Source organism: Bubalus kerabau, chromosome X (assembly GCF_029407905.1).
Source record: "Bubalus kerabau isolate K-KA32 ecotype Philippines breed swamp buffalo chromosome X, PCC_UOA_SB_1v2, whole genome shotgun sequence".
NCBI classification, from domain to species: domain Eukaryota; kingdom Metazoa; phylum Chordata; class Mammalia; order Artiodactyla; family Bovidae; genus Bubalus; species Bubalus kerabau.
Window position 1 is genome coordinate 164,121,200 of NC_073647.1, and position 14,683 is coordinate 164,135,882.

General features: G+C 50.6%; 1 protein-coding gene across 6 annotated transcripts in view; it reads right to left on the minus strand.

Moving 5' to 3' along the window:
* Positions 1 to 14,683, minus strand: part of XG (Xg glycoprotein (Xg blood group)) — a 40,968-nt gene that overhangs the window by 15,519 nt on the left and 10,766 nt on the right. For 4 of the 6 annotated variants that reach the window (XM_055563282.1, XM_055563285.1, XM_055563279.1 and 1 more), the window contains exons 5-13: positions 14,168 to 14,224; positions 13,755 to 13,814; positions 11,736 to 11,777; positions 10,410 to 10,454; positions 7,916 to 7,957; positions 6,589 to 6,633; positions 4,046 to 4,087; positions 2,719 to 2,763; positions 184 to 225 (exon numbers count right to left, since the gene is read on the minus strand). In XM_055563282.1, the coding sequence (XP_055419257.1) occupies positions 184 to 225; positions 2,719 to 2,763; positions 4,046 to 4,087; positions 6,589 to 6,633; positions 7,916 to 7,957; positions 10,410 to 10,454; positions 11,736 to 11,777; positions 13,755 to 13,814; positions 14,168 to 14,224 (420 nt within the window). The remainder of the gene's footprint in view (positions 1 to 183; positions 226 to 2,718; positions 2,764 to 4,045; positions 4,088 to 6,588; positions 6,634 to 7,915; positions 7,958 to 10,409; positions 10,455 to 11,735; positions 11,778 to 13,754; positions 13,815 to 14,167; positions 14,225 to 14,683) is intronic. The other 2 variants (XM_055563283.1, XM_055563281.1) reach the window with 2 other exon arrangements.

Genomic DNA, 14,683 nt, shown 5'->3' on the forward strand with positions numbered 1-14,683 from the left:
TTGTTTCCTGGATAGAGGGGTGTGGGGTCAAAACCTGGACACCTGGACGAAATCAAGCTGACGGTCAGCAGTGAAGCGGCCATACCCAAGACCCAGGAGGAAGCTCTAATGGGAGCCCCGGAAGAGCCCACGCAGCCCCGCCAGCCCCACGGGCCCCAGCGCTGCATGAAGCGAGCCTGTTACCGTAGCCGTCGTGCCCCGGCTGGAACCCGCCACCGCCGCCTCCTGCAGGAGAGAAGAGGGATGTGACAGCCATTCGCAGCGTGGACCTTGGGGTCCAGCAGGCATCCGCCCGGCTGGCACCAAAGCCGGACCCAACAGTCACCCCCAAAAGAGTGCCTACTCTCCAGTGGCTCAGTCGTGTCTGACTCTTTGTGACCCCGTGGACCGCAGCACGCCAGGCCTCCCTGTCCATTAACAACTCCCGGAGCTTGCTCAAACTCATGTCCGTCGAGTCGAGTCAACCATCTCATCCCCTGTCGCCCTCTGCTCCTCCTGCCCTCAATCTCTCCCAGCATCAGGGTCTTGTCCACTGAGTCGTCTGGAGCCCTATGTAGTGGAAAAGCTCGGGACCTTCCAGAAAATGCTCTAAGGAGTCCCTCCCCCGGAGGCATGGCTTCTGGATGGAAAAACTCATGCCACAGAGAGCCCTTCAGAAAGCTGTGTGTTTTCAGAGATTACGCATGCCCCCCGCCTATGCCGATATAGGGCTTCAAGGTAACACAGGCTTACCCCCACCTCCAGGGACGCAGTTCTATCATGCTAGAAGTCAACTGCATCACATTAAACATACATTTTTTGGGGGAAGATACACAGAGACACTTCTGCAAAGGTTGGTATAGACACAACATCTGTGTAAACAGAGGTGTGTGTGCGTGACAGTCTCTCATTCGTGTCCGACTCTCTGTGACCCCGTGGACTACAGCCTGGGAGGCTCCTCAGTCCATGGGATTCTCCAGGCAAGAATCCTGGAGTGGGTGGTCATGTCCTCCTCCAGGGGATCTCCCGACCCAGGGATGGAACTCAGGTCTACTGCACTGCAGGCCGATTCTCTACTCCTGAGCCACCTGGGAAGCCCAAAGATAGCGACTTAGGACTATAGCTAGATATAGATAAAAATACAGATATGGATGTAGGTATACGTGTAGACAGATACAGATATAGAAATAAATAAAGATACAAATATAGATGCAGGTATAGGTGTAGACAGATATAGATATGGAAATAGATAAAGAACAGATATAGATGCAGGTAAGCTGTAGACAGATATCGATATACAAATAGGTACAGATATAGATATAGGTGGGCTTCCTTGATAGCTCAGTTGGTAAAGGATCCGCCTGCAATGCAGGAGACCCCGGTTTGATTCGTGGGTGGGAAGATCTGCTGCAGAAGGGATAGGCTACCCACTCCAGTATTCTTGGGCTTCCTGTGTGGCTCAGCTGGTGAAGAATCTGCCCGCAATGCGGGACACCTGGGATCAATCCTGGGTTGGGAAGATCCCCTGGAGGAGGGCATGGCAACGCATTTCAGTATTTTTTCCTGGACAAGAATGCTTGCCTGGGATACTCTGTCCAGCATCAAATGCACAGAGGAGCCTGGTGAGCTAGAGTTCATGTGGTCGCAAAGAGTTGGACACAACTGAGCGACTGACCACAGCACAGATATAGCTATAGATATACATGTGCATATATACAGACATAGATATACATATACCAAGGCAATGGTACCTGACTCCGGTACTTTTGCCTGGAAAAGCCCATGGACGGAGGAGCCTGGTAGGCTGCGGTCCATGGGGTCGCTAGGAGTCGGACACGACTGAGCGACTTCGCTTTCACTTTTCACTTTCATGCATTGGAGAAGGAAATGGCAACCCACTCCAGTGTTCCTGCCTGGAGAATCCCAGGGATGGGGGAGCCTGGTGGCATCCGTCTATGGGGTCACACAGAGTTGGACACGACTGAAGTGACTTAGCATAGCATAGCATAGATAAACAGACATATATAAATATATATTCATAAATACATACAGGTAAACATAGATATAAATCGATGTACATGTAGATATAGGTATAGATAGATATACATATAGCTATACATATAAATATATATACAGATATAGATATAGATACGCTTATAGATAAACATAGATATAGATATAAATACATATAGATACATATATTGATCCAGGTAACATAGCTGTAGATAGAAATATATATGCAGGTACGGATATATTTCTGCATATAGATAAATATAGATATAGATACATATACATACAGATACACATGGATCAAGGTCTAGATACAGATACACACAGATATGCACATAGATACAGATATAGCTACGCCCTGACCCGCACACCCACAGCGCACACACACGTGCAAATTCATACTCACGCATGCACAGACAGATAGCGCGAAGGCACATGTGAACCTATGTCCACATGTATAAAAGCAAGCGCCCTCCCAGCCACACACCACACATCCACGTGCAGGCACACACACATGCCACACGCGTGTGCACAGGCAGTAACACGCATGAGCAAGCCTTCATTTCTTGGACGGATTGTGTCCCGCGTCCCATGCAAACCCCTCCCCAGCTTCAGTGCCCATTGAGGACGCCGATCAGAGACCCAGGCGGTCAGGCAGCACCCACGCGGGGGTTAGCTCCTCAGCAGGAGAGCTTCTCCTGCTTTGGCTTTAAGAAAGACCTCCTTTACCATAATTAATGCCAGGTGAGCCGGGTATGTTGCGCCCTCCTCGCCCTGCAGGAAAGAAAGGCCAGGTGAAGAGGAAGGGAAGGCCCGGAAATGCCGGAGACATCCCCAAAGGAAGCTTCGAGAAAGACAGGACCCCGAAGCAGAGGCTGTGACATCGGGCAAAAGCCCCACCCGGATCTTCCCGAGCCAGAGAAGAGACAAGCGCACCCTGGACATTCGCTGGCCGCACCGAGTCAGGCTGAGCTCATCTTGCAAGTTCAGCAGGTCCCCTAATGCCAGGGGCATGCTGACCCCCAGCTGCAGAGAGAGGGGGCTTGCCTGAGCTCAAAACCCCACTTTTCAGCGCGTCCAGGGAGAAGTCCAGTCCCCAAGGCCAGGAAGCATGCCCCACGGGCAGCAGACAGTCATCTCAGCAACTGAGAAATCAAGGTCCTTGCTCCACACCTTCTTATCTCCAGAGGGCAATTTGCTTTTTCTTTCTGTTTTTAGCTGCATGCAGAATATGCAGGATGTTAATTCCCTGACCAGGCACTGATCTGATCCTCCCAGTGAGAGCCCACCGTCCTAATGACTGGATCACCGGGGAAGTCCCCAGGGAGAAATTTTTAAAACGCGATTCCCTGGGGGCTCAGCATGGTAAAGAATCTGCCTGCAATGCAGGAGACTCAGGTTCCATCCCTGGGTCAGAAAGATTCCCCTGGACGAGGGCATGGCAACCGACCACAGTATTATTGCCTGGAGTATCCCACGGACAGAGGAGCCTGGAGGGCTACAGTCCACGGGGTTTCAGAGTCAGAGACCACCTAGCGACTAACAGCACCAACATCTATATTGACAAAGTATCACATGACTACTTTGTACAAGGTTTCATGTGGATTCTATCTCAGTTTAGAAATGTGGATCCAGTGCCTTTTGCTTTTCTGGCTCAATTAGCTCCCAAGTTCACTTTACAGCACCAGAGACCCTCTGGAGATTTCTAGATCCACCCCTCGCTTTGAGAAAAGGTCTGTAGAGACAAGAATGGAGTTTCTTACTCCCGCGGTAAATTCCTTTCTTTCTTGGAATGACGTACTATCTACATAAAGAATCCGCAATTCCTGGGCTGTTCTCTGCCTAATGAGCTTGTAGCCTGGGGCTCTGTGTCTTGTTTCCTGGATAGAGGGGTGTGGGGTCAAAACCTGGACACCTGGACGAAACCAAGCTGACTGTCAACAGTGAAGCGGCCATACCCAAGACCCAGGAGGAAGCTCTAATGGGAGCCCCGGAAAAGCCCACGCAGCCCCACCAGCCCCACGGGCCCAAGCACTGCATGAAGCGAGCCTGTTACCGTAGCCGTCGTGCCCCGGCTGGAACCCGCCACCGCCGCCTCCTGCAGGAGAGAAGAGGGATGTGACAGCCATTTGCAGCGTGGACCTTGGGGTCCAGCAGGCATCCGCCCGGCTGGCACCAAAGCCGGACCCAACAGTCACCCCCAAAAGAGTGCCTGCTCTCCAGTGGCTCAGTCGTGTCTGACTCTTTGCGACCCCGTGGACCGCAGCACGCCAGGCTTCCCTGTCCATCACCAACTCCCGGAGCTTGCTCAAACTCATGTCCGTCGAGTCGGTGATGCCATCCAACCATCTCCTCCCCTGTGGCCCCCTTCTCCTCCTGCCCTCAATCTCTCCCAGCATCAGGGTCTTGTCCACTGAGTCGTCTGGAGCCCTATGTAGTGGAAAAGCTCGGGACCTTCCAGAAAATGCTCTAAGGAGTCCCTCCCCCGGAGGCATGGCTTCTGGATGGAAAAACTCATGCCACAGAGAGCCCTTCAGAAAGCTGTGTGTTTTCAGAGATTACGCATGCCCCCCGCCTATGCCGATATAGGGCTTCAAGGTAACACAGGCTTACCCCCACCTCCAGGGACGCAGTTCTATCATGCTAGAAGTCAACTGCATCACATTAAACATACATTTTTTGGGGGAAGATACACAGAGACACTTCTGCAAAGGTTGGTATAGACACAACATCTGTGTAAACAGAGGTGTGTGTGCGTGACAGTCACTCATTCGTGTCCGACTCTCTGTGACCCCGTGGACTACAGCCTGGGAGGCTCCTCAGTCCATGGGATTCTCCAGGCAAGAATCCTGGAGTGGGTGGTCATGTCCTCCTCCAGGGGATCTCCCGACCCAGGGATGGAACTCAGGTCTACTGCACTGCAGGCCGATTCTCTACTCCTGAGCCACCTGGGAAGCCCAAAGATAGCGACTTAGGACTATAGCTAGATATAGATAAAAATACAGATATGGATGTAGGTATACGTGTAGACAGATACAGATATAGAAATAAATAAAGATACAAATATAGATGCAGGTATAGGTGTAGACAGATATAGATATGGAAATAGATAAAGAACAGATATAGATGCAGGTAAGCTGTAGACAGATATCGATATACAAATAGGTACAGATATAGATATAGGTGGGCTTCCTTGATAGCTCAGTTGGTAAAGAATCCGCCTGCAATGCAGGAGACCCCGGTTTGATTCGTGGGTGGGAAGATCTGCTGCAGAAGGGATAGGCTACCCACTCCAGTATTCTTGGGCTTCCTGTGTGGCTCAGCTGGTGAAGAATCTGCCCGCAATGCGGGACACCTGGGATCAATCCTGGGTTGGGAAGATCCCCTGGAGGAGGGCATGGCAACGCATTTCAGTATTTTTTCCTGGACAAGAATGCTTGCCTGGGATACTCTGTCCAGCATCAAATGCACAGAGGAGACTGGTGAGCTAGAGTTCATGTGGTCGCAAAGAGTTGGACACAACTGAGCGACTGACCACAGCACAGATATAGCTATAGATATACATGTGCATATATACAGACATAGATATACATATACCAAGGCAATGGTACCTGACTCCGGTACTTTTGCCTGGAAAAGCCCATGGACGGAGGAGCCTGGTAGGCTGCGGTCCATGGGGTCGCTAGGAGTCCTACACGAATGAGCAACTTCGCTTTCACTTTTCACTTTCATGCATTGGAGAAGGAAATGGCAACCCACTCCAGTGTTCCTGCCTGGAGAATCCCAGGGATGGGGGAGCCTGGTGGCATCCGTCTATGGGGTCACACAGAGTTGGACACGACTGAAGTGACTTAGCATAGCATAGCATAGATAAACAGACATATATAAATATATATTCATAAATACATACAGGTAAACATAGATATAAATCGATGTACATGTAGATATAGGTATAGATAGATATACATATAGCTATACATATAAATATATATACAGATATAGATATAGATACGCTTATAGATAAACATAGATATAGATATAAATACATATAGATACATATATTGATCCAGGTAACATAGCTGTAGATAGAAATATATATGCAGGTACGGATATATTTCTGCATATAGATAAATATAGATATAGATACATATACATACAGATACACATGGATCAAGGTCTAGATACAGATACAGACAGATATGCACATAGATACAGATATAGCTACGCCCTGACCCGCACACCCACAGCGCACACACACGTGCAAATTCATACTCACGCATGCACAGACAGATAGCGCGAAGGCACATGTGAACCTATGTCCACATGTATAAAAGCAAGCGCCCTCCCAGCCACACACCACACATCCACGTGCAGGCACACACACATGCCACACGCGTGTGCACAGGCAGTAACACGCATGAGCAAGCCTTCATTTCTTGGACGGATTGTGTCCCGCGTCCCATGCAAACCCCTCCCCAGCTTCAGTGCCCATTGAGGACGCCGATCAGAGACCCAGGCGGTCAGGCAGCACCCACGCGGGGGTTAGCTCCTCAGCAGGAGAGCTTCTCCTGCTTTGGCTTTAAGAAAGACCTCCTTTACCATAATTAATGCCAGGTGAGCCGGGTATGTTGCGCCCTCCTCGCCCTGCAGGAAAGAAAGGCCAGGTGAAGAGGAAGGGAAGGCCCGGAAATGCCGGAGACATCGCCAAAGGAAGCTTCGAGAAAGACAGGACCCCGAAGCAGAGGCTGTGACATCGGGCAAAAGCCCCACCCGGATCTTCCCGAGCCAGAGAAGAGACAAGCGCACCCTGGACATTCGCTGGCCGCACCGAGTCAGGCTGAGCTCATCTTGCAAGTTCAGCAGGTCCCCTAATGCCAGGGGCATGCTGACCCCCAGCTGCAGAGAGAGGGGGCTTGCCTGAGCTCAAAACCCCACTTTTCAGCGCGTCCAGGGAGAAGTCCAGTCCCCAAGGCCAGGAAGCATGCCCCACGGGCAGCAGACAGTCATCTCAGCAACTGAGAAATCAAGGTCCTTGCTCCACACCTTCTTATCTCCAGAGGGCAATTTGCTTTTTCTTTCTGTTTTTAGCTGCATGCAGAATATGCAGGATGTTAATTCCCTGACCAGGCACTGATCTGATCCTCCCAGTGAGAGCCCACCGTCCTAATGACTGGATCACCGGGGAAGTCCCCAGGGAGAAATTTTTAAAACGCGATTCCCTGGGGGCTCAGCATGGTAAAGAATCTGCCTGCAATGCAGGAGACTCAGGTTCCATCCCTGGGTCAGAAAGATTCCCCTGGACGAGGGCATGGCAACCGACCACAGTATTATTGCCTGGAGTATCCCACGGACAGAGGAGCCTGGAGGGCTACAGTCCACGGGGTTTCAGAGTCAGAGACCACCTAGCGACTAACAGCACCAACATCTATATTGACAAAGTATCACATGACTACTTTGTACAAGGTTTCATGTGGATTCTATCTCAGTTTAGAAATGTGGATCCAGTGCCTTTTGCTTTTCTGGCTCAATTAGCTCCCAAGTTCACTTTACAGCACCAGAGACCCTCTGGAGATTTCTAGATCCACCCCTCGCTTTGAGAAAAGGTCTGTAGAGACAAGAATGGAGTTTCTTACTCCCGCGGTAAATTCCTTTCTTTCTTGGAATGACGTACTATCTACATAAAGAATCCGCAATTCCTGGGCTGTTCTCTGCCTAATGAGCTTGTAGCCTGGGGCTCTGTGTCTTGTTTCCTGGATAGAGGGGTGTGGGGTCAAAACCTGGACACCTGGACGAAACCAAGCTGACTGTCAACAGTGAAGCGGCCATACCCAAGACCCAGGAGGAAGCTCTAATGGGAGCCCCGGAAAAGCCCACGCAGCCCCACCAGCCCCACGGGCCCAAGCACTGCATGAAGCGAGCCTGTTACCGTAGCTGTCGTGCCCCGGCTGGAACCCGCCACCGCCGCCTCCTGCAGGAGAGAAGAGGGATGTGACAGCCATTCGCAGCGTGGACCTTGGGGTCCAGCAGGCCTCCGCCCGGCTGGCACCAAAGCCGGACCCAACAGTCACCCCCAAAAGAGTGCCTGCTCTCCAGTGGCTCAGTCGCGTCTGACTCTTTGTGACCCCATGGACCGCGGCACGCCAGGCTTCCCTGTCCATCAGCAACTCCCGGAGCTTGCTCAAACTCATGTCCGTCGAGTTGGTGATGCCATCCAACCATCTCATCCCCTGTGGCCCCCTTCTCCTCCTGCCCTCAATCTCTCCCAGCATCAGGGTCTTGTCCACTGAGTCGTCTGGAGCCCTACGTAGTGGAAAAGCTCGGGACCTTCCAGAAAATGCTCTAAGGAGTCGCTCCCCCGGAGGCATGGCTTCTGGATGGAAAACCTCATGCCACAGAGAGCCCTTCAGAAAGCTGTGTGTTTTCAGAGATTACGCATGCCCCCCACCTATGCCGATATAGGGCTTCAAGGTAACACAGGCTTACCCCCACCTCCAGGGACGCAGTTCTATCATGCTAGAAGTCAACTGCATCACATTAAACATACATTTTTTGGGGGGACGATACACAGAGACACTTCTGCAAAGGTTGGTATAGACACAACATCTGTGTAAACAGAGGTGTGTGTGCGTGACAGTCACTCATTCGTGTCCGACTCTCTGTGACCCCGTGGACTACAGCCTGGGAGGCTCCTCAGTCCGTGGGATTCTCCAGGCAAGAATCCTGGAGTGGGTGGTCATGTCCTCGTCCAGGGGATCTTCCCGACCCAGGGATGGAACTCAGCTCTACTGCACTGCAGGCTGATTCTCTACTCCTGAGCCACCTGGGAAGCCCAAAGATAGCGACTTAGGACTATAGCTAGATATAGATAAAAATACAGATATAGATGTAGGTATAGGTGTAGACAGATATAGATAGAGAAATAGAGAAAGATACCGATATAGATGCTGGTATAGCTGTAGACATATATCAATATACAAATAGGTACAGATACAGATATATAGGTGGGCTTCCTTGATAGCTCAGTTGGTAAAGGATCCGCCTGCAATGCAGGAGACCCCGGTTTGATTTGTGGGCTGGGAAGATGTGCTGGAGAAGGGATAGGCTACCCACTCCAGTATTCTTGGGCTTCCTTGGTGGCTCAGCTGGTGAAGAATCTGCCTGCAATGCGAGAGACCTGGGATCGATCCCTGGGTTAGGAAGATCCCCTGGAGGAGGGCATGGCAACGCATTTCAGTATTTTTGCCTGGACAAGAATGCTTGCCTGGGATACTCTGTCCAGCATCAAATGGACAGAGGAGCCTAGTGAGCTAGAGTTCATGGGGTCGCAAAGAGTTGGACACAACTGAGCGACTGACCACAGCACAGATATAGCTATAGATATACATGTGCATATATACAGACATAGATATACATATACCAAGGCAATGGTACCTGACTCCGGTACTTTTGCCTGGAAAAGCCCATGGACGGAGGAGCCTGGTAGGCTGCGGTCCATGGGGTCGCTAGGAGTCCTACACGAATGAGCAACTTCGCTTTCACTTTTCACTTTCATGCATTGGAGAAGGAAATGGCAACCCACTCCAGTGTTCCTGCCTGGAGAATCCCAGGGATGGGGGAGCCTGGTGGCATCCGTCTATGGGGTCACACAGAGTTGGACACGACTGAAGTGACTTAGCATAGCATAGCATAGATAAACAGACATATATAAATATATATTCATAAATACATACAGGTAAACATAGATATAAATCAATGTACATGTAGATATAGGTATAGATAGATATACATATAGCTATACATATAAATATATATACAGATATAGATATAGATACGCTTATAGATAAACATAGATATAGATATAAATACATATAGATACATATATTGATCCAGGTAACATAGCTGTAGATAGAAATATATATGCAGGTATGGATATATTTCTGCATATAGATAAATATAGATATAGATACATATACATACAGATACACATGGATCAAGGTCTAGATACAGATACACACAGATATGCACATAGATACAGATATAGCTACACCCTGACCCGCACACCCACAGCGCACACACACGTGCAAATTCATACTCACGCATGCACAGACAGATAGCGCGAAGGCACATGTGAACCTATGTCCACATGTATAAAAGCAAGCGCCCTCCCAGCCACACACACACACATCCACGTGCAGGCACACACACATGCAACACGCGTGTGCACAGGCAGTAACACGCATGAGCAAGCCTTCATTTCTTGGACTGATTGTGTCCCGCGTCCCATGCAAACCCCTCCCCAGCTTCGGTGCCCATTGAGGACGCCGATCAGAGACCCAGGCGGTCAGGCAGCGCCCACGCGGGGGTTAGCTCCTCAGCAGGAGAGCTTCTCCTGCTTTGGCTTTAAGAAAGACCTCCTTTACCATAATTAATGCCAGGTGAGCCGGGTATGTTGCGCCCTCCTCGCCCTGCAGGAAAGAAAGGCCAGGTGAAGAGGAAGGGAAGGCCCGGAAATGCCGGAGACATCGCCAAAGGAAGCTTCGAGAAAGACAGGACCCCGAAGCAGAGGCTGTGACATCGGGCAAAAGCCCCACCCGGATCTTCCCGAGCCAGAGAAGAGACAAGCGCACCCCGGACATTCCCTGGCCGCACCGAGTCGGGCTGAGCTCATCTTGCAAGTTCAGCAGGTCTGCTAATGCCAGGGGCATGCTGACCCCCAGCTGCGAGAGAGGGGGCTTGCCTGAGCTCAAAACCCCACTTCTCAGCGCATCCAGGGAGAAGTCCAGTCCCCAAGGCCAGGAAGCATGCCCCAAGGGCAGCAGACAGTCATCTCAGCAACTGAGAGATCAAGGTCCTTGCTCCACACCTTCTTATCTCCAGAGGGCAATTTGCTTTTTCTTTCTGTTTTTAGCTGCATGCAGAATATGCAGGATGTTAATTCCCTGACCAGGCACTGATCTGATCCTGCCAGTGAGAGCCCACCGTCCTAATGACTGGATCACCAGGGAAGTCCCCAGGGAGTAATTTTTAAAACGCGATTCCCTGGGGGCTCAACATGGTAAAGAATCTGCCTGCAATGCAGGAGACCCAGGTTCCATCCCTGAGTCAGAAAGATTCCCCTGGACGAGGGCATGGCAACCGACAGCAGTATTATTGCCTGGAGTATCCCACGGACAGAGTAGCCTGGAGGGCTACAGTCCACGGGGTTTCAGAGTCAGAGACGACCTAGCGACTAACAGCACCAACATCTATATTGACAAAGTATCACATGACTACTTTGTACAAGGTTTCATGGGGATTCTATCTCAGTTTAGAAATGTGGATCCAGTGCCTTTTGCTTTTCTGGCTCAATTAGCTCCCAAGTTCACTTTACAGCACCAGAGACCCTCTGGAGATGTCTAGATTCACTCCTCACTTTGAGAAAAGCTCCGTAGAGACAAGAATGGAGTTTCTTACTCCCAGGGTAAATTCCTTTCTTTCTTGGAATGACATACTATCTACACAAAGAATCCGCAATTCCTGGGCTGTTCTCTGCCTAATGAGCTTGCAGCCCGGGGCTCTGTGTCTTGTTTCCTGGATAGAAGGGAGTGGGGTCAAAACCTGGACACCTGGACGAAATCAAGCTGACGGTCAGCAGTGAAGCGGCCATACCCAAGACCCAGGAGGAAGCTCTAATGGGAGCCCCGGAAAAGCCCACGCAGCCCCACCAGCCCCACGGGCCCCAGCGCTGCATGAAGCGAGCCTGTTACCGTAGCCGTCGTGCCCCGGCTGGAACCCGCCACCGCCGCCTCCTGCAGGAGAGAAGAGGGATGTGACAGCCATTCGCAGCGTGGACCTTGGGGTCCAGCAGGCCTCCGCCCGGCTGGCACCAAAGCCGGACCCAACAGTCACCCCCAAAAGAGTGCCTGCTCTCCAGTGGCTCAGTCGCGTCTGACTCTTTGTGACCCCATGGACCGCGGCACGCCAGGCTTCCCTGTCCATCAGCAACTCCCGGAGCTTGCTCAAACTCATGTCCGTCGAGTTGGTGATGCCATCCAACCATCTCATCCCCTGTCACCCTCTGCTCTTCCTGCCCTCAATCTCTCCCAGCATCAGGGTCTTGTCCACTGAGTCGTCTGGAGCCCTATGTAGTGGAAAAGCTCAGGACCTTCCAGAAAATGCTCTAAGGAGTCCCTCCCCCGGAGGCATGGCTTCTGGATGGAAAACCTCATGCCACAGAGAGCCCTTCAGAAAGCTGTGTGTTTTCAGAGATTACGCATGCCCCCCGCCTATGCCGATATAGGGCTTCAAGGTAACACAGGCTTACCCCCACCTCCAGGGACGCAGTTCTATCATGCTAGAAGTCAACTGCATCACATAAACATACATTTTTTGGGGGGAAGATACACAGAGACACTTCTGCAAAGGTTGGTATAGACACAACATCTGTGTAAACAGAGGTGTGTGTGCGTGACAGTCACTCATTCGTGTCCGACTCTGTGACCCCGTGGACTACAGCCTGGGAGGCTCCTCAGTCCATGGGATTCTCCAGGCAAGAATCCTGGAGTGGGTGGTCATGTCCTCGTCCAGGGGATCTTCCCGACCCAGGGATGGAACTCAGCTCTACTGCACTGCAGGCCGATTCTCTACTCCTGAGCCACCTGGGAAGCCCACAGACAGCGACTTAGGACTATAGCTAGATATAGATAAAAATACAGATATAGATGTAGGTATAGGTGTAGACAGATATAGATAGAGAAATAGAGAAAGATACAGATATAGATGCTGGTATAGCTGTAGACAGATATCGATATACAAATAGGTACAGATATAGATATATCGGTGGGCTTCCTTGATAGCTAAGTTGGTAAAGAATCCGCCTGCAATGCAGGAGACCCCGGTTTGATTTGTGGGCTGGGAAGATCTGCTGGAGAAGGGATAGGCTACCCACTCCAGTATTCTTGGGCTTCCCTGGTGGCTCATCTGGTGAAGAATCTGCCTGCAATGCGGGAGACCTGGGTTCGATCCCTGGGTTGGGAAGATCCCCTGGAGGAGGGCATGGCAACGCATTTCAGTATTTTTGCCTGGACAAGAATGCTTGCCTGGGATACTCTGTCCAGTATCAAATGGACGGAAAGGAGCCTGGTGGGCTAGAGTCCATGGGGTCCAAAAAATTGGACATGACTGAGTGACTGAGCACAGCACAGACATAGCTATAGATATAAATGTGCATATACAGACATAGATATACATATACCTCTAGATAACCATACATATATAAATATATATTCAGATATACATATAAACATAGATATAGATCTATGTACATATAGGTATAGATATGCATATGGCTATAGATATAAATATATATACAGATATATACATATGCATATAGATAAACATAGATATCGACACACATACATATAGATACACATGGATAAAGTTATAGATACAGATATATATAGATATGCATCTAGATACAAATATAGCTATACATATAGACGTGTCTACAGATAGACACATGCACACAGACATATCAGTGGAGGTATGTATATGTGTATACACACACATGTGCACACGCACATATTTACATGGAGACGACCCCCACTTCTAAGCAGCATCGCCCCTATGGCCGGTTCCGTCCACTTTGCAGACCGCAGGAGTGGACAGCTTCAGGGATGCGCCTCCCTCCCGCCCCCAGAGGTTGGAGGGGAGAGTCCACAGCCCACAACCTTCCTCGCGGGGTCTGGGGCGGGGTCTCGGGCGGGGTCACAGAAGCCCGCACGTACCTGCGGGCGGCCTGGGCGGGTAGCGGCCGCCGTCGATGAGGTCCGAGTCGCTCAGGAAGCCTGTGGACAGAGCAGAGGGCGGTCAGAGCCCGCGGTCTGGGGAGCCCCCTGCACACCCAAGCCCATGTATCAGGACGCACGGACAGCTTATGGAGAGGGGGTTTCCACAATTGGAGAGCCCGTGCCGAAAGATCAACGGGCGGAAACCAAGACCTGATACAGCCAACATAAAAATAAACATAGGACTCTTTAAAAAGAATTGCTTAAAAAAAAAAAAAAAAAAGAGCTTCTGCACATTTTAAATGCAACGCGTCTTTCACCATCGAGGACCAAATTCTCCAAAACATGTTCCGGAAGGCGTCTTAGTCCTTCCGAAGACGCTTCTGAAAGTCATCTTAGTCCTGAGGACTCACCTCCACTGTTACCAGGCTGCGGGCGAGGAGGCAGTGGCTTCGTCCTTGGGTAGATATCTGTCGGGAAACACGTGATTTTAGGAAAAGAGGGACAGCTTCCAGCGACGAACCATTCACACAACACAAAAGGCCGGTATTCAAAACGACGTTCTGGCTAATTCATGTTTGCTGTTTATCGCTTCCACGGAATCTCTGGTGCTCAGAATCCCCAAGCATAAAGCTCTTTTTAAGCATTAGTTTTTATTGGAGTATAATTGCGTCCCTGGTGGCTCAGACGGTAAAGCATATGCCTGCAATGAAGGAGACCCAGGTTTGATCCCTGGGCTGGGAAGATCTCCTGGAGGAGGGCATGGCAACCCACTCCAGTATTCTGGCCTGGGGAATCCCATGGACAGAGGAGCCTGGCGGGCTACAGTCCACGGGGTCGCAGAGAGTCGGACATGACTGAGCGACGAACACACACACACACACACAGTTACTTCACCGTGTTGAGCTCATTTCTGCTGTATGGCAAAA